Raw genomic sequence first — 20,656 nt, 5'->3', positions numbered from 1 at the left:
AGGAGTCTCTTCTCACCTCTCCCTCTCCATTGGCTGCCAGATAGTTCATTTCGGCCACATCAACCAGTTTAACAGCATTGCAGGGTAGAGGGGGTCCAACGTGACCTGCAGAAACAAACACAGTAAAGTTAATTTGGTCCAGATAAATAATTGGGCAGATTTTACAATGACGAGAACATTTGACGAACGCTCCAGTTGGCTACCTGCTTTCCAGTCCCCAGGCATCGACATGGAGCAGCCGGCTGTACATTCAGTCTGACCGTAGCCTTCATAAAACTGTGGAGTTAAAGGCATGAGTTAAGAAACGTTAATTAAAACAAAACAATCACTGTTGGTTATCAATAAGATGAGTGTGTGGATGTGGCTCACCTGACAGCCCAGTGCAGCTCGTAGAAACGTCAGGATAGTCGGAGAAACCGGTGCTGCTCCTGTGATCATGAGTCTAACACGGCCACCCAAACTCGCCTGTAGAGTGTATAACAAACATTTAGACACAAAGTCAGAAACATACACAACTAATTGGGTTTCTTTTACACCAAAACATTACTACAAGACACCTGTTACATGTGATCGGATTTCACCTGGGTTTTTTTATAAAATGAAAAAAAAAATTCCCAGAATGAGTACAAGTACACAGGAGCAGCTGAAGAAATTTGAATATTGTGAAAAGTTTAATTAAAAAGGTCAACTTTCATATATTATTATATTCATTACATGTAAAGTCAAATATTTCAAGCCTTTTATGTTTAACGTTGATAATTAAGGCTTAAAGATCATGAAATCAGAAATCCAGTCTCAAATGATTAGAATATTTCTTCAGATCACTCATTAATTGATTTAAAATACAGAAATGTCCAACTTCTGAAAAGTATGTTAATTTTTACTCTCATAACTTGGTTGGAGCTCCTTTACTGCGATGTACTGGATCAGTGTTGCATGGCATGGAGGCAATCAGCCTTTAGCTCTGCTGAAGTGTTATTACAGCCTAGGTTGCTTTGATGGCAGCCTTCATCAGAAATTTTGGTGTCGGTGTTTTTTGTTTGCCTCTTGACAATGACACATCTGTATGCCGTTCAGGTCATTCAAATTGGCTGGCCATTCAAGCACAGTAATATTATGGACAGCAATCATTTGGTAGTCGTTGTGGCAGTGTGCCAAGACTTGTTGGAAGACAAAATCAGCATCTGAATAAAGCTTGTTAGCATATAGAATCAAGATGCTATTAAATCTCCCGGTAAACGCTGTGTTCACTTCGTCTTGATAAACACAGTGGAACAAAAACCAGCTACCTCTCCACTCTTCCTGCAGATTTTCAAATTAAATGCCAAATGTACTTTGATCTGAGAGGAGGACTTTGGACAGTTGAGCAACAGTCCAGTTCTGTTTCTCCTTAGTTTCAGGTAAGACACTTCTTATTTTGTCTCATAAGTGGCTTGATCTCAGGAATGTAACAGTTGTAGTCCTTTCACAAAGAAGTCTGTACATATAGGTCTTCATGGACACCAGCCTCAGTTCACTCCTTGAGAAGCTCTTCCAAGTTCTTGAATCAACTTTTCTTTACAATCCTCTCACGGCTGCAGTCACCTCTGTTGCTTGTGCACCTTTTCCTACAAACTTTTCCCTTCCAGTCAAGTTTGAGCTTATATACTTCAATACAGCACTCTGTGAAACAGCCAGCCTTTTCAGCAATTACTGACTGCGGCTCACCCTGCTTGAGGAGGGTTTCGATGATCGTCTCCTGGACAACTGTCAAATCAGCTTTTCCCAAGACTGAGGTTCAGTGTACTGAACTAGACTGAGATATATGCAGAATTTGTGCTGTCTAAATAGTAATTAACTCAAACTGGAAATAAAATGTTCTAATATTTGAGATTTTTTTAAGCTGGGGGCCATAATTACGAAAATGTAAAAAAAAAAAAAATTTGTTTACATGTAATGAGTCAAGAATATTGAATATTTCAATTTCTTAAAGCTGACAGAAAATAAACTTTTGCACAATACCCGAATCATTTTTGAGCTGCAACCTTAGAATCATAACCATTCTGTTTGTGTTCCTGCTTACAGTGCAGATCTGGTTGCAAATAGTTAAAATTGTATAGCTCTAGTGCAAAAGGCAAAGAGAAACAAAAACAAGGTGGATTAAGGAGTGAGTCTTGTATACCTGTACTTTTTGAAGATAAGTGTGTCCCAAAAGCTGTCCCTTCTGGACCACACCACTTTAAGGTCTGCTTCCTTCCTTCTGAACGCAAAGTCCAGCAGCCATTTCTTCAGAGGTGTGTTGGCTTGACTGAATACCTGTGGGGAAGAAAAAACCTGTCATGACTAGTTTGCCACAGAAAATAATTAATAACAGAGCAATGTAAGTTAAACTCCAGCTAAATTAATCAGTAAATGAGTGGAGTATTTATAAAACACGGATCAACTTTAGAGTCTCGAAACAAAGATTGTTGAATAAGTAAAACTTCAGAAATGTTGACTGTCTGACCTTATCAAAACATGCGGGTTGAGGAGACGTGGGACCACAGGAAAGGACTGTCCGGCTGCAGTGTTTTCAAATCATCCATCAGAAGTCGAATGTCACCTTGGAAATACCCAATTCGAGCCCCATGGATGAGGATGACACCCTGATGAAAAAGAGAGCAGCTACTCCTACTGCAAGTTCAGTTTCAGCCACAAGAGGGCAGTATTTGCTTTTAACATTTCACTACATGTCTCGTGTTTGTCGTCAAACACACTGCTGGATTTTCTGCATTCATGGTTAACATTGATACTACTTATAAGAAGTTAGATTGAAAGTCACAGGCTCCTTGGGAGGTTTAAGGACATTAAGTTCATCAATTACTGCATGGCATTTTTAGTTTCACTTCACAACACACAGGTTATCGTTTTTCTTCAGGGCAGGAACAGTTGTGTGTCATTGAATACACATTTTTGTGCAAAGACTCCACACTTACTAGAAGCTCAGTGGCACAATAATAATTTTTGTGTTGTTTTTTTGCTACAGAGAAGCAGCAAAGATACAATCAAAATAATTAAGACAGAATATAGGAATGTCAGCAGAAAGATTAAGTTACCCATGTTATGAATCTTGCAATCTGTTAGAGCAAATTTAAGTTTAAATACTCTGCTCTATAGACAGAGTATGCTCTTTTTGTACTACAAAAGTATTTGATTCCAATTACCAACACCCAAAAAACAACTTCAATAGAATACCAAAGAAGCAATGCCAACAATATTTCTCCAAAACCTCTTTAACTCAGCTTCAACATTTCAACAAGATTCTTCTTTAAAATGAGACTCCAGATGCCACAGTGTCCCCCTATACTTGTATTATAAACATGTTAGTTCAAACACATACCTGTACAACCCTCTCAAACATGTGAGCTAGGGGAGATAGGACACATGAATGTCATGGAGGTCCAGCATGCAGTGTACCTGCGGAGGGACACACAAAACAAAAACACATGCCATGTTTGCTGCTCAAGCATGGTGAACTGTACCCTCCACCACCCTCTCAAACATGTGGGCCAAAGGGAGGTAGGAGATGAGCACATCTTTAGTGCTGGGTTTCAGTGTGTCCTGGACAGCAACGTACACAGATGTGCAGGATGAGAACAAGGAGGGAGGAACAGACACAGGAGGAGTGACAGAGGCAAGTAAAACAGAGAATATAAAAGAGGTCAGACAGGGTCCTTCTAACAGCTCAATGCTACTTTTTTTAACCTTAGATCAGGATTGAGTAAGAGGTGTAAAGAAAGAGTGAGGATGCTTTTTTTCCCCAGCAATTCATACTAGTAGTAATGACATCCTCAGCTGTTAAAATTCTTCAATACTGATAGAAATAGGGGTTGGGATTGCGGGTTTAACTTACATTACAATTGAATATATGGCCTATGATAACGATCATATCATGGAATGGTGGTTCTGTGATTGCTGATAAGCTGCAAGACAATCTATTATGAAACAATACCATGTCTGATTAACTGAAAAGTACAAAAAGTCTCTCCAAAATAAAGTGCAGGATTAATGTCATTAGTGTTATGATACAATGAGTCAAATTGATAAGGAAATCTGTTCATAACATTGTATTATATTTAGAATATATTAGAAAGTCTATTTTGACTCCAGCTATGTGATCATTTTATCACATGAGTCAGATGACTATATCTTATCGTATGGATACTTTAAACCCACCACTGGCAGGAAAACAAAAGACTAAAGTGAGTGTTCCTAATGGTGGGAGTACTAAAACTGGGTTATAGACTACAGTTTGAAGAGTTATGTCGTCTGCTGCCTGGTCTTTTATGTTAACGTGAGGTTTAATTAAAGGCCTACTAAAACTTAAATTGAAGCGAGTGAATCATTAAGTGTGTCCACATGTTTATCACGTTACTGATATTAGCAGCCTGCCAGTTACAGGACACTGTCAAGAGATTAAGTGCTTACATCAAGTATCAACCTTAAAACAGGGGGATCAGAATCAAACATACATACAACGTGCTATAATCTATCTATATATTCATTCTTTCATTTTACATCTGCCAAGTCAAGCTGTGGTGTTTGTTTACCTGTGTTATTTTAATGAAAGCGGCAGTGTTGGAGATTACATTCCCGTGAGTAAGCATTGCACCTTTTGGATTTCCTGAAAGGGAAATGATGATGTTTATACATGAGGTTAATATTACACAGTATATTACACTGTTCAAGCTGTAACAGGTCGTGTAATTACCTGTGGTTCCTGATGTAAAGCAGACAAGTGCGAGGTCATCTGGTGTAGGAGGCTGTAATCACATCAAAGATCTACACATGAAGGCTACTTTGCAAATGTGCAAGATGCTTTGATTTAGCTATATTTAGTTATGTAATGTTCCTTTAAGTTATTTAATCAGGGTTTAAAGCTTTAATCAAATGTGTTGTTTGTACTCACCAGTGGTTTCTGGTGGTGTGCTTCACCTAAGGCCTGGAAAAAAAAAAAAAAATCATGACATGAGGACTGATGTATCTGCAGGAAGCGTTGATAATAATCTTAATCTAAAAACAAACAGCACCTCAGGGCCTCATTTCTATTAAACGCTAAGCAGAACATGGCCGAGGAACAGTGTATTGCAAATGGAAACTACAGGAGTGACAGCTAATTTCATCTGCAATGCTCAGTGGACACGTAACATTGTACAAAAAAGATAGAGATGTAAAAGAAAAGTCAAGCTTTCTAATCATCAATTAAAGAAAAGGAGATTAATGTTATTCTCACCTCAAACGCTTTCAAACTCAGAATTTCAATCCCATTTTCTTTTCCAAGGGTCACTAGCTCGCTGTCGAATGCCTCGATGAGCACAATCGTCTTCACCGTTTTTCCTTGACCTTTGACACAGTCCAGAATCATCACGGCTTTTTCAGGGATGTCGCAGATCACAGTCGCGATAGAAGCTGGAAAAACAGACAGCACCAGACTGATATGATTTTGAGTCACTATCTGTGTCATGATCTAGAGCGCACTGTTGGCACCACAGGCGGTGTGTGTGGTCAGTGTTTGAAGAATCCCCTCTTGTGTACCTTTGTCGATAACATATCCGATGGCCTCTGTGCCGAGTGTGTCGTACAGTGGGACCGCCACCATGGAGTATGTATAACAGGCCAGCTCTGATATGGTCCACTGAGAGACAAAATACAGGAAGAAGGTTTGAAATGAAGAAACAGCAGGAAACCAAAGGTTGTAAAAGATCATAACAGTTGTTGCATTTCTCAGCTGATCATTATTATTTTACCTCTTGAGTTAGCTGACAATATGGCTAGAGGTGAAATCAGTGCTACTTTTTTATTTTATTTAAATGTTTCTGCAAAGTGTTGGGAATACCTCCATTATGGTTTGACTACTAGCTTCTGTTAAGTATTAAACCACATCTCAAGGTCTTTAATTAAAATGAATAAGGTTCATTTAAATAAAAATCAAGAAATGTCATGGAAAAGCTTCTCCATAGACCATAAGTCTATAGTCTCAATATTTCTTATATGGAATGATACTTGCCATGATCAAAAATAGCATTCCCAGATTTTGTCATCAGTCTCACAGCTATAAAAACTAACATGATGGGTAGCGTGTGAGTGCTTAGAGGCGACCCACTGTCACGTAATAAAGTGCATAAGCTTTCTGATGCATGCTTTAAAAATTCAAATTACACACTTTCAATGAGTCAGCATTTCTAAGAACATCACTGTAGGAAGAACTCATTGTTAACTTGGTGATGTAAAGGACGTGGTTGTTTAGCCCTCTATTAAATGTAAAAATAAAATGCATATTAAAGCAATATTCAATATTCATTTCAAGTTTGGAAAAAGAAGAAGATAAAATTAAGCAAAGCAAGCAATACAGGAGTTTATTTGTAAGTCACCACATGTAGTCTCATCATTTTTTTTAAAATCTGTTTCACGTTTCTGTTTTTTTTTCCAGTTAAATATAAGTAAATGAATGTACTGTACACTGAACTGTAAGATGGATAAATTTGTGCACGTGTCTTCATCAAAGCCCACGAGGGTTCAGTGCTCAGGCTTTAGGGTGAAGATTGGGCAGCTGTCCATTTCCTGTTGATTTTCTGCCACCTGCAGTTGGTTTTAGTAGAGCATCCTGTTGCTAGTAGTAACCACACCTGGCACAGCACCATAGCAGCTGCAGTTTAACACCATGTTCCAAATGAGTGAGATGAGAGCATGTTTTCCACTGTCCTCACTGAGGTGCTGCTATTTAAGATGAACTTTAGTCTGACACTTTGTTTTCATACACCCGTCATTGACTTTGATGTTCCATAATGTTGATATGAGGATTTAGTTTAACAATGCATCGAAAAGATCATGGTTTGCGTTAAAATATGAAGTTAACTTTCACATTTACTTCCAGCCTGTGAATGTTTCAGTCATAGCAAGACTGAGACTAGATTCCTTTAAATCAAAAAGTAAAACTAGAAACCCAATGTGGACTCCTCTGAGGTCATTCCTTTCATCCAGCTGTCCAGCAAGTCTCACCTTTCTTATGACTTTTCAGTGCATGATGGTACTCCGTACCCAGCTTTGATTACTGAGCATTTGTACACATTTTACCCTGAAGAATCTCTTGAATCAGTACTATAAACATACATTTTAGCAAACTGTGAAAAGGTAACCCAGAGAATGAAGACATGTTGTACCTCTGGTCTGTTCTGGGAGAAAATGCCGATGTATTTGTCTCCTGAGTGGGAGTGTCCTCGGTGGAGCAGAGCCGAGCCGATGTGCTCCGCTCTGTCTATCACCTGTGCAAAACAAAAACAGTTCATGCTTTAAAGAAACATGACCTAGTTTGTAATGATGACAAGCAAGATGATGGATGTCTCACCTCACTATACGACTGCCACTCATACGACTGGTTGGGTTTCCTCGATCCCAGACAAGGACCGTCATCTGCAAGTAAACATAAAGCTTACTTTTATTTACACTTAAAGGAGAAATTGTTACTCTAAACTTTCAGAGGAAAGAATGCTCAGCTGCTTTAACAGATGTTCTCACTTGATACTCTGAGCCCTCGTAGGAACACCTCATATATCGTGCGTGCATCGCTGTAGAAGTGCGTCATATGCTCGTTGTTGTCGTTCAACACCGACCTCCGTGCACGTTCTCCTCCCTTCAAAGATAAAGACTCAAAGTTAAAATGAGTAGATTAATAACAGATTTATTAAGCTTAAAATTATTTCTCTGTGATACACAGAGTACCAAACAAACAGTTCCTCCACGCTACATGATTCAGAAGGGAACTTTATGTGATGAAAGAAGTTGATGAAGCCTTTCAGACTGATGTACTGATAAACATGAACACTTCTATGACTAATCTGCTCTCACTAAACTTTAGCAAAAGTCAGGATTTCCACTGAGTAGTTGGTAGTTATGAAATATTTTAAAGAACACGTGAGAGAAAAAGAGCTCCAGTTTCTAACTTTGCAAAAGGTTAAATCCAACGGCTAATATTGTTTAGTGAAATGTAAGCTTGTGCTTTTTATATGTCACTGATAAACCAGCTGTAGGAAGAAGCGTTTAGTGCCTGGGTTGAAAAAGCCCTTTAGCTCATATCTGTTCCTTCTGTTTAGTGGTGATTCAGTTACGAATATCCAGAAATCATGGTTAGAATACATAACCTTTATTCTTACTTTATGACAGCAAGTTAATGGATGTACGTTAAAAAATAAGGATTATTAATCCATCAGGTAGAATTAGAAGATAGAAGAGGGAAAGGAGAAACATTTATATAACCTGGCAGCCCAGAATACCATTTTTAATAATGGCTTAAATTAAGTTCAGGCAAATTACATATTAATCATATAGAGCAAAGTCTTACTGGAATGAGACAATAAAAAACACTTTACAAGAAAAGCTAAATTAAACTATTCTCATGTTTACTTTTCTGCTCTCTGATGCAACAAAGAGGATGAGGATGCCAAAGCTAGCACAAAAAATGATGAGATCTATCCTCACATCAGCTGGGATTCAAGTGGAGAGGATACAGTTAACATTCCTGTAGAATGAGGTTGGCTGAATTTCCACTTGCTTTTCCAGCAACTGAATCATGCTTCAGTTATGCCCCAAACTTTCAGTATTACAAGACAGTACACGGACGGATGAATGGTTCCGTTCTGTGTCGTATGACCCTCATTGCTAGAACTCGTGTGTGATGCATGATGTTACCATAGTTGAGAAAAGAGAAAAGCATCACTTACAGGCATTTCCACTGACTGCAGCCCGAGGTCACACGGTGGTTTGAGGGCTTTTGGCCGGGGTGGCGAACCAGTATGTGGTGATTGCAGCGAAGGCCCCCATGCCCATGAGCGTGTTGGTGGGTAAGCTGCGGACATACTGCCTAAGATCATCCAGCTCGGGAATCCGCAGCTGTCTCAGGACTTCCTGAGCCTGCATTGTGGTTCTTCACTGACCCTGCAGGGGAATACAGGCACAAACTCTCAGTCTTGATTCTCCAGTCTTCCAGCACATGCGTGTGTTGGAGCTCATTCAGCTCAGAGATATTTTTCAGGCATGATCTGCAGTGCTGCTCCTACTGACTTCATTGAGGATGTGGTGATGCAGCAGGATGTAATGTTATCTCTTATCAATGGGCCTCTTGTTTTAGAGCATTACACAGCAACATGAGAGCTGCCATTACTCTGAGGAACAGAGGACCCATTCACATTCTGTGTCAAATGTTCCCAATACTGAATCGACAGACCCATTAACCCATACAGCTTGTATAGATGTGTTACATTAACTCTGTTTGACTACTTTCACTGTTTAAGATTTTTTTTTGTGCTTCTAACTTTAAAGAAGCAGGAAACATATCAGAAGGGAGATAAAGTAAACAAATGTGATTAATGCATGACTCACTTCTGTGGATTGACTAACGTGTTATCTCTGTTGATAATCAATCAACCAATGAGGATCTTAAGACAGTTTAAACAAACAGATAATTTTTTTTCAGAATCTTTTCTTAAAAAATAGTTAACTATTTTCTATTCTAGTCTATTGTATTCTATCCTATTCTAATGAAATGGGTCTTCTGAATAGTTTCATAAAAAGTTCAATTATTAAATCAAATAAATTAAAAAAATCTCAAAATAAGAGACAAGTTTAACTAAGTTTCAGTCCAGCAAAGGACCTGGGCAATAATCAGACGGGGAAAGTTAACCGATGGTTAAGACACAGCTTAACCATGAGTTTTCTAAACTGTTCTTAGTCAAGTCTGAGAGATATTTCAAATCAATAATTACTCCAGCTGGGGAATAGAGGACACATGCCAGGTATTGATCAATGTCTCAACACTTTGTGATTACTTAACCTTGACCTTCTTTCCCTGCTGAGAGTTCACAGACAGCAAAGTCTCATAAAATACATTTCATAAAACACCACTTATAACACGGCACTGTTAGAAACACTCATTTCTGACACAAGAACCAAAAAATGTGAGAGAAACTAGAAAAAAGATAAAGCTTCAGACATAGAGTAACAGTAGATCACTGAGTCAAGCTCTGTATTATTTGGCCCAGACAATTTTATGATGACAAAGCAGAAAAATCAAGCATGTCACTTCTCAACAAATCAAACAGATGCATAGGGCCAGCAAGAAATACAGTTGTACAGATGTTTAAGCTACATCATACCTATAGTTAATAGGTAATCAGTTTGGAACCTTAGTGTTTTATTTAAGTCTTCCTTATGAATTTTGAGATCATCTATCAATTTTCTGTAGCATCATTTCATTTTTCATCTTACAGATATTTTTGGTATGAACTTCTATTTTGAATGAATTCTACTTGTTTTAGTGTTTTTGTTCTGAGCTGTCACAAGCGCTGTGTACAAAAGGAAGATGAGCGCTTCCATTCAGCAGCTTGGACACAAAGACACAGGAAGGAAACATGACTCCAGTCACCACGGTGATATAAGGACACGGACACAGCCATGCTGCATGCTACACTTCCTCTTTCTGAGGGGGAAGTGAGGCTCTCTGGCTTGGATGATGTAGAAATGAAGTGAATATAGATTCAGATGAACTAGATATTTAAAATCTATGATTTTCAGAGGCTGTCTGTGCCATGTGGCTATATGACAATATAAATCAAACAAAAGTCGAATTCAAGCTGATTGATGAGTCATTTTCAATCAACATGTCTGATTATGGAAAAAATGAATACATAGTGTTTTAATCTCTCACTCTTAGAATCAAACTGATTGGCTTCATATAAAAAAATATTCACCTTATTTGACCTTCAAATGAGAGAGTAAAACACCCAGGAGGCAAATTAACAAATAACTACCACAGAAGAAACTACTGACTTCTCACCTACTTCTATTATTAACACCAAGCCCATGATGCATGGGATCAGTGCCAACTGGGACAAAGTGTTGTCGAAAAAAGATGCCATGAACAGACTACTAATTCATGAAATGATTAATGAGGACAATATGGGTTTACTGAATCTTCGGTATGTTAAAAAATTAAAAGGTGCTCAATGATTATTTTCTTGACTTTTATCTTCAAAATGAAAACAAAGTAATTCTCTGTGTCTCTTGAGCTCTATGTGTCTTCTTGAAATCATTCAAATATTTGTAAAAATCCTAAATAAACATCAAAAACCGCTCCACAGAGTCCTGCAGGTGTAACTATAAGCAACTATGAAAGACAAGATCACTACCATTTTAACTTCAGTAAAAACTTCAACACAGCTTAATGATGCAGCATTGATCATCTACAAATTAAGATGTAACAAATCTCTGTACTCACAGTCACACAGTTGTGTTTGTGAAGAAAGGTAGAGACTGTGTCCAGAGGCGGAGAGGTGTAGTTAACTGAAGGCCCTGAGCAGCAAAATTTCTATTAGAGGGACTCACACTGACCTCTAATAGACCTTTGAGGTTCTCACCACTATGAATAGCAGAAACACGCCCCCTCCAAACAGAAACACAGACGTGTGAGGCAGAACCAGTCACTCACTGGAGCACAGGTCATGTAGCAGGTTGATCCAGAACCCTTCTCCTGTAAAATATATCTGCTGTCATGAAGCTTTTTGTTCTGGGTTATAACGAACTGCCAGGTTTTTCTCATGTCTGTGTAAAAGTTATCTTTGTTTCAGACTAGACTGAGAAACATCTAATCTTACATTATCAGGACACACTGTGTGCCATTACTGTGTTGTCAAGTTTTTAAACTGATGAAGTATCACAGACAAATTACAAGATCTACATATCCTATGTGACAGATATGTCAACAAAGTCTCCCTATCATCACGTTCTGATATTTCAGAGCATGTGCGCACTAATATTCACTAAACAGAGCGTACATTCTTCAGAGTCCAAGATGGATAGAGTCAAAATTTCCAGCTGACTAATCATAGTTTAAACTGCACTTTACTTTCCTGATTTTTCATCAGAACTTTAACTGATAAGTAGACATTAATGTCAAGTATTTCATATCTATACATTTTCTCTGCTGAAGAGATTTAACATAGATGTAGTAAAACGCAGCCGGCCTGGGAGCTGACTCAGTGTAATCAGCTGTGACTGTGACTAAATACAAATGGATCTTTGTGCTGTGTAACAGACACGTGTATTATGCTTCAACACAGTAAAGGGTGGTATAGAAAAAAATCTTCTCTAAATACTATCATGTGATATGTTTTTTTATACAAAATTGAGTATGCATGACATTGATATACTATAGATTTAACTTTATGGGTGATATCTGTGTTTTATGGATACAATAACAAGAGGTAATGTCAGGTTTGGGTGAAAACAGCGAATTAAATACTTTAAAAAAATGTATATTCTATTACACAAAGTAGACTTACAGCATATATTATCATACAACCAAGCCCTAATGAAATGAAATGTATAACTGCCCTTTTTTGATATATTACACATCATATCAGTGATTTTTAAAGTTGCAAATTGGCTCTTTGATTTTTTTTTTAAATATCCTGATCTACTTCAACTTCTTCATTTGATACCAAACATATTTTGGAAGCTACAACAATCAATTATTCACATTACTGACAAATATGCCAAAAAAAATCTGAACTAATAGATTTATATATAATATTAAATGAACAACAAAGTGACCCCAACATGTATTTTTTTAACCCACAACTCCTTTAAAAATGCATTGTTTTGTTATAGATCAAGAGGAGCAGATCCTCCCATTTATATAAGCCTACAGTTTGAACATTTATAGCAATTTCACATTGGTTATCCTTTGGCCATTTATTTTCATATTGATGTGATAGTTAATTCATGTTGCAGCAAAAAGTGTCATTCATAAGTCACCTGATAATGGAGAAGTATTTGGTAACAGCTTGTCTTTATGTGCATATGTCTCAATGATGTGTGTCTTTACGTCAGATGGCCAACAGCAGGCAAATGTCACTTGTGTCCTGCTTTGCTGGGAGTTGTTGAAGGCAAAAGGTACTCCAATAACTCCCCCCCACCCCCTACTCCACTCTCCATACTTGGACTGTGAGGATGACAGTCCAATGGCAGAGCCAGCTCGATAGTCACCCCACACCCAGCCACACACACAAGACACTGGAAAAAAGTGGGGGAGAGGGGAGAAGGGTCAGCTGGTTCACCTGACACATAGCAGAGTCCGAAGCCTCAGCAGACTGCGGCTGTAGTTTTGAAAGAGTCACCCCCACCACAACCAAGAAGTAACAAAAAAGAAGAAAAGAAAACACATGCTTGTTGGTTCACACTTCCTCTTAGTGTAAAAAGACAGTTATTCATTTGAAAACCAAAAGTAGTGAGGCAGCGAGCAGCTAGTTGGCTCTGGTGTTTAGCCTCGGGTCAAATCATTTAAGCTCATTATAACCTCCTTATCACTTGAGGATTAACACATAGAGACTTTAAACAAACTTAATCTCATTTTGACATGATAGTCCCTTTCAAATCTCAGACGACTTTCTCTTAGCTGCGCCACAAATCTGTCACTCAATTTTTTAGGTGTGACTCACAGCTGAAACATTTTGGGATTAGTCGTTGCTCTGGACTGCGGTTAGAGAGACATTTGAATATTTAGGAGGGTGGTGCATTCTTTAAAACCGCCTAAAAGCATGAAAAACAATGTGCTAAACAGTGTTTGCCTGCTCAGGTTTAAAGCACCTGTAAGGAAGTTTCACTTTGCGTCATGACAAAGATGGACCTTTCATCCCTTTTGCTGATCTTAACCATCACATGTGTGAATTTTCTTAACCTGTTTCAGTTTCAAGTTTAAATGCATCACTCACTGAAAATCTTTGCTGAGGAAAATATAATAAAAAGCTGTTTCTTCAGTGTGCTGTAAATCACCTCATCTGACACCTACCAGATGAAGTTAGGCTAGATTAAAAGTAACTACAAAGAAATAATCCACCTTACTCCTGGTGGTGCCATTTGCAATTTGGGAGGTAATTTATAGTCATAGGCATAAGTATAATTTCAGTCATTTTCCCAACCAGCTTAAAAGGTACAGGAGCTTACAGAAGCAATCATTGGGATCTCTGGCTACCTTACCTTCAAGGCTAAAGGCTGATTTATACTTCTGCGTCTCCCCTACGCAGCAGGGGCTCTACGGGGAGTTACATTTTGGAGAAGGTGCACGTCAGCTACGTGCGTAGGCCTCAGCGTAGGTACGGGAGCTACGCGGACCCCCGGCGTAGGGTACGCCGTTGATTCAACGCAGAAGTATAAATCAGCCTTAAGTAGCCATTGATCTACTGAGAGTCTATCTCACAGTATTTCTCTTCTCATTCTTACAAGAGAACTTTGACCACTGGACAGCTGTGCGAGAATAATGCTGTCTCTTAGATAAGCAAAATTTTCCATTCCTTTTGAATAAAACAACTGAAAACATTTTGCATTAAAGGCTGGTCTTTTAGTATATTTTTTATTTATATAGCAATTGAATGCATGTATTTAAGAACCCATGAGGTTTTCACAAAAAAAACGGATGATGATTTCAACTGGCACTTAAGGTTAACATGAGTTTAATAATCTGGCTAGCTGTAGCTAGTAGCGATGGGACATGATTTTCGAATGTTCCAATATTCGTTCACTTAGTAAAAATCAAAGAGTTAATGCGAATAATTTCTCATTTAGAAAGTACAATTATTAATAGTTTTCACCGGTGCCTGGTTGTAATACGATATTCCCGCCAGACAGTGGCTATAGAGTGTCTTAAAGCTGCTTGCAAGACTCATTAATTAACAGAAGAATGCTAACTGCATTAAATAGCAAAAGAAGAAGAAAACATTAGCGACAGCCGCTGCAATTTGTGCCATTTCTGAATCTCACACTACTACACACATATTTCCAGAGACTGAGTATGGCTGTAAAATGTAAAACACACATGGCGTGCTGCTGTGTCATGGGAAAAACTGTCGTAAAGATCAAGACGGACACTGTCAGTGCCCGCTACTACTCATCCTGCTGTGTGCGCGCTCGGAGGGGGGATTTTGCGAATAATCGCTGAATAGATACCAATGATTACCGAATAGTATTTTTATTAATAACTAGCAAAATCTGCTAAACAATTCTGTCTTTTTTCTTCTGACAAAATGATCCCACATTAATTAGAGATGTGCCACTTTTTTGTCTAGTGCAAAAGTATAGAACAAAAGTCTAGTACTCTAGTACAACTACAAAATAGAAATTTCCAGTCTTGTCATTAATGGTCTTGTTTATTTTATTAGGCTATAAAGAGGCTCCACTGTTAAATTCAGTTTGTTATATAACCAGTTAGAACTCCTTACGAGAGCGTTAAATGAGGACAAGACCAGTTTTTTTTTTCAATCTGAAGTCAAACATGTTCAGACAACAACTCTGATGAAACTTCTTCATCGAAAAAAAAAGCAACCCAGACACATTACAACACAAGAAGCTGCTGCAGTCTAAACTTTGAATTCTCCTTTGTGTATCGCTGAACTTGCAGAACTTGCTGAACTAGCTGAAATGAAGTCAAGTAGTAGCACAACAGTGGTTCAGCTTGGATCTGCTCTGAAATGCTTTATGCTGAAATCTGAAATGTGTCAGTATTGACACATTTCAGTATTGCATCAGTTCAGCGGCCTGTACGTCATTGATAATTCAATAGAAGAGCTGCCCTAAGGGGAAACAGTCTTATGGAGGGACCCCTTATAATACCAATGTTTTAAACCCCTAACATGTAGGATAACAGGACTACAACATGAGTCTAGATCATGTTTACTTACATAGCGCGGTGGATGAGTTACACCCTGAGGGCAAGTTGTAACAGTGTGAACAGGAAGAGACAACCTAAACCCTCTCAATGCATGCAGTGTGTCCTGAATGACACGCAGCAACAAGTCATTTCAATACATGGTTATAGTTGTTTTGGCACTGAACAGCTGCTGGATCTCAAACATCTTCAGTGTGACATCTTGCATCTGCCTGACTTCTGTCCGTCTTCCTAAAGCCACATTCACCCCTGGTTTTAGGACACAAAGGCTGACCTTGCACAAGACAACCACGCTCCAGTCTGCAGGTCCTGACCCCCCTGGTGAAACCACACACTCCCAGTCACATGGTCACTTGGTGGAGAAATACACAGGGGCAGGGAGGGTGGAGGATGGGATTTGTGAAGTGGAACAAAGGTCATGCACCCTTCAACAGCTATCAACACATCATCAGGAGCGCCAACCTCTTTAACGCAGGGCCAGAACATACTGTCATGCCCAAACTTACTGTACACAGGTCACTCAGTGTCAAATCAGAGGGTTATGAAACTCTAAAGCAACATTTGCCGTTTCCTTTTGTCCACAAATTAAAAAGTTATTTTGTGGAACAAAAGACAAATTTTCCCTCTGGACAAAAAGGTTTAATCCCTCTTTAAATTGAGGATTTAAATACACTCGTGCTGATCAACAGGGCTCTGCAGGCAGAGATGGAGAGAAATGTCTAAATGCACAGCAGGGTGCAGATCCTACAGACTATTATTACGTTAGCTTAGTAACTCAGTTGAAATCCCCTTAATACCAGGGTAGAGCAAACCATTGTCTGTCATCACTGCAGTTGTAGAGGTATATTTATGATCCCTTTGCACATTTGCCCAGTCAAGATGCTAGTTTGTTAAACTTCCTGCCTCACATGCTTCTTTTAAATTAAGTTTAGTCAGTGAGTTACGTCATAAAGAGTAAGTGCGATAACTTTTCAAAGAAGCTGCCCTGAGCTGAAATTCCTCCCTGTAAGAGACGCTCTCCACTGTTTTGTAAACACCAGCTAGCCCCGTCCCCTTGCATGCTAACAAACCCAAAACAGGCAGATCAGCTGATCGTGGTATTAACGAGTAATGACTCGTACATCACAGAACCAAAAAGTGTCCTCTCTGTTTGCTATATTCAAAGCGTCTCCTGTACTCAAGGGCAAAAATAAGCATGATTGACTCTGCGTGGTTACTTTACTACTGTCTCATGCCTGTAGTGTAACAGCCCATGTGACTTGGCACTTGGCACGACTTTGAGGACGTTACCTAGTGTTTTGAAAAGGCCGGGTAACACAGAGGTAAAAAAAGGACAAACACCCCCTCAAGGAACATTCCACAGATTCCTGTCAGAGGAAGGTTGCCGTAAAGACGCAGACATCAGTGCCAAGCACGCTGCTGAACTTAAACGCCCTCCCTTAAAGAAAACCGTTATTCAGCACATCTTTGTCACTCAAGTTTTTGTTTATGGATGCCAGCTGCAAACAAATAAAAGCGACAGCTTCCAGATGTGCACACTGATGCAAGTATCCAGTCACGATCAGCATTTTTTACTTCATTTTAAAGCAGGCTGTAGGTCCTATGCTTCATAATGCTGAAACTGTCTGGCCTCTATCTGACTGTCACTCCCAGTCTGCTACTTTTTACTTTGACAGGAAATTACAGACAGCTCAACCTCCAATCTGAAGAATGCCTGTCTCTCTTCAGTATGCAGTCAAGTGTTAGTGCTTTTTTGTGAGAAGTTTAGTTTGAATTAGTTATTTGATTTTAAAAACAGGGGGTGTGGCATCATGATTTACAACTCTGTTGACAAATGCAGCAACCTGCAGCGTTCTGTAACATATTAGCAGAGCACAGGAAGAACAGTGAAAGAAAATGTAACAAACACTAACATGAGAGCCACTGAACTTTCCAAAGTCTGAAGTGTTTGCTTTAAATCAACACAAGAAACTTCTCTGCTGTGTACTGTCCCCCCTGAGGGATCTTCAGTGTTTTCATAGTACGTTTAATGAGTGGTTTGGTTATCATCATGGGTGTGGCAACCTGGCTGGCAACTCTACCAGCCGGGTCTCTTCTGCACATACCTTGGCTGCACCAGCCCAATATGTCTACGCCCATGGAGGTGATCTTCTGGCTTCAAAGCTCACAATGGGTGGATAAAATGTGACATTGTCCATTCTACATACAGTCAATGCCCTTAACCAAGCATTGAAACTTTGCATTGCCAAAGAATTTGTAATAAATAGAAGCTTTCTCAAGATAGTAGAGGTTTTATCAGCCCATAATATGACAGGAGGAGAGGTATACTGACTTCAATCTCAGCTTGACTTGACCGAATACAGAGGTGGAAAAAACAGATCCAGAATCAGAGACTTTTCCCAATTTGCAGTTCTACTGTCTTGCACCTAAGCCTCATAAATTAAGAGACTGCCATTTCAAAAACTACATTTTAGGTAGGCTATCGTTCGCTTGTAATGTCTCCGCTCTGTGGTTGGTCTAGAACTGGACAGTCTGGAGTCAGTGGCTGAGAGGAGGTTGATGGACAAACTGCGAGCCATCCTGGACAACCCCTCTCACCCTCTCCATGATGAGCTGTGGCTGATGGGGAGCTCGTTCAGTCAACGCATCATCCCACCACGGTGCAAGACTGAACGCTTCAGGCGCTCCTTTGTGCCCGCTGCCATCAGACTGTTAAACAGTAACAGACTGCACCAGGCTGACCACTGACACCTGACATTTGTATTTATCTAAATTCCATTTGTAACATTGTATATATCTAAATTGTATTATATCTTTATTTATCTGTTTTTATCTTTACTTATTTTATTTTACTAATTGGAAATTTTTCTTGATTGTACTTACTTCCCCCCCGGGGATCAATAAAGTAATATCTTATCTGAATCTTTATTTTAAAAAAATTTATATGGTGAATAGTTTGTTCATTCTGTGCTACTGTGGAAATCTTACAGAGCAAGATGGCAGCCTCCTAGAAGGGGACCTATTCCTTATGTAAATATTAGGGATGTAACAGTATTGTAAATATCGCGGTATTTCCGTATCAAAATTCTCACAATAATACCGTGGCATGTGACAGTATCATACAGGGACTCGGAGTACTCCCGCTAGTGTAGTTTTTTTCTGGTGCCATTGAGTGGGCCGGTCTGAGAAGCAAACATCATCTCCCATGATCCCCTGCGCAGTGCAGGAAGAGATGGCGGAAAGCACAGAGGGGGAGCGGAGCGGAAAACTTAAACTAGTGGAACCTCCTGCAAAGTTTAAATCAGAAGTATGGACGCATTTTGGTTTTGCAGTAAACAAAAACGATCGAGGAGAAAACATGACAGACATGCAAAAAAAACTGTTTGCAGACACTGCCAGACCACGATCGTCTACGAGTCGTGGAATACAATATGAGAAGGCACTTGATGAATCATCCCCCTGCAGCTGTTTTAATGGTGGACAATGAGGGATTTAAAAGGTTGGTGAACGTGCTTGAGCCAAGTTACAAAATTCCAGTCAGTTTAAAGACACTCAACCGAAAGTTTTTTTTTATTTGCTTGTTAATTTAAACACTGGATGTGCCTGTACTGTTCTTTGCACTTGAAAATACCGGTTGGTAGTAATAAATGTGATTAGAACATTTGAGCATTATGTTTGTGTTCAATTACAGTAAGTGTGTTTATCCTTATCATTCCTGGCACTTAATTTTCCACACTATGACATCTTATTTTTTTGACAATACCACAATAATACCGTACCGTGGCCTTAATACCGTGACGGTATCGTACCGTGAGATTTTGATATCGTGCATCCCTAGTAAATATAAAAGGCTCATTTTAAGTCAACGCAAAAAAAAACTATTCTTAAATAAGGTGATTACACAATAATTGAAACATACCTTTGGATATTATGCGTTTCTGTCTGTTCTGCTAAACACTGGTATAATCTACACACTGCACCTTTAAATAAACCAATCAAAACTGCTCAGGCTGCCATGAAACAAAAACTTAACACTACTGTCTCCCCAAGCATAAAGAAGTAAATCCAAACTTCAAATTAACTATGATGTGATTCAAAGTGTGCTACAATAACATTCTTACATTGTGGAAATGAATGAAACTCAGGGAAGACATAGGGGAGGGTAAATCCTGAAAAAACAGCTCGTGAATGGTTTCCTATAGTAACCTCCCAGTTTGAGGTTAGCAGGTCAGACGCACATCCTGAAACGAGTTGATATGGCGCGGATGCCACGACATGCGCTTGATAATGGTCGCATTGTTCCTCTTTTTTCCACTCGTTATAGTCTCATATTATTACAGAACAATCCGTGCGCAGGCCAGTTACAGAGGAGGTGCAGATTAAAAACGAGGAAATGTGTCATCGCAAAGTACATCTCACACACTGATCAGCCCTGTTGCTGCGTAATCATATCTTTTATCAAGGGAGATCATGTTCATATAACACGTATTCATTCCCCCCCTCCAAAGAAAGAGGCAGATAACAGGGATGGACACGATGTTCTAGTTAACAGACGGAACACACAGTCGATGTGAACATTAGGATAAATGGGAGAGAAGATGTGCTGTCGAGAAAAGACATAAAGCGTGGCTTGACTCTGTTCTATTTAAAGGAAACAATAAAAGCAGAGCAGCTTTTTTCCTCAGTATCCACAAATTCATCATCCCTTTGTAAACACCTTAAAATAAAACAACCACACAGAAGATAACCGACCTTCATAGACGCTCGAAAGGCTTTAGAAAGGTATGTTTACACTAACCTGTAGGCAGCGACAGATCCGGAGACCTGATTCTTGAGCAAGCAGCAGCAGCAGCGGGCTACGCTTTGTTCAGCTGCTGCAGCTCTCAGCCAATCAGAGGACTGCACACGCGATTCTGAGCCTAAAGT

The 20,656-nt window shown here is 39.2% G+C and overlaps 1 protein-coding gene across 1 annotated transcript in view; it reads right to left on the bottom strand.

The window, feature by feature from the left end:
• The window catches only part of acsl1a (acyl-CoA synthetase long chain family member 1a), a 24,362-nt gene extending 3,706 nt beyond the window's left edge, over nt 1-20,656 (bottom strand). Inside the window, 19 exon segments of the mRNA XM_034687376.1 lie at nt 17-105; nt 204-276; nt 370-471; nt 2,167-2,313; nt 2,497-2,535; nt 2,538-2,624; nt 3,359-3,393; nt 3,396-3,435; nt 4,569-4,642; nt 4,730-4,781; nt 4,928-4,960; nt 5,252-5,427; nt 5,554-5,653; nt 7,179-7,280; nt 7,364-7,428; nt 7,534-7,648; nt 8,736-8,792; nt 8,794-8,949; nt 20,529-20,656. Coding sequence (XP_034543267.1) covers nt 17-105; nt 204-276; nt 370-471; nt 2,167-2,313; nt 2,497-2,535; nt 2,538-2,624; nt 3,359-3,393; nt 3,396-3,435; nt 4,569-4,642; nt 4,730-4,781; nt 4,928-4,960; nt 5,252-5,427; nt 5,554-5,653; nt 7,179-7,280; nt 7,364-7,428; nt 7,534-7,648; nt 8,736-8,792; nt 8,794-8,931 — 1,524 coding nt within the window. The 5' untranslated portion in view covers nt 8,932-8,949; nt 20,529-20,656.

This window comes from Notolabrus celidotus, chromosome 7, assembly GCF_009762535.1.
Source record: "Notolabrus celidotus isolate fNotCel1 chromosome 7, fNotCel1.pri, whole genome shotgun sequence".
NCBI classification, from domain to species: domain Eukaryota; kingdom Metazoa; phylum Chordata; class Actinopteri; order Labriformes; family Labridae; genus Notolabrus; species Notolabrus celidotus.
The sequence above is the reverse complement of the archived record's forward strand: the minus strand, read 5'-3'. Positions and strand labels throughout refer to the sequence as shown.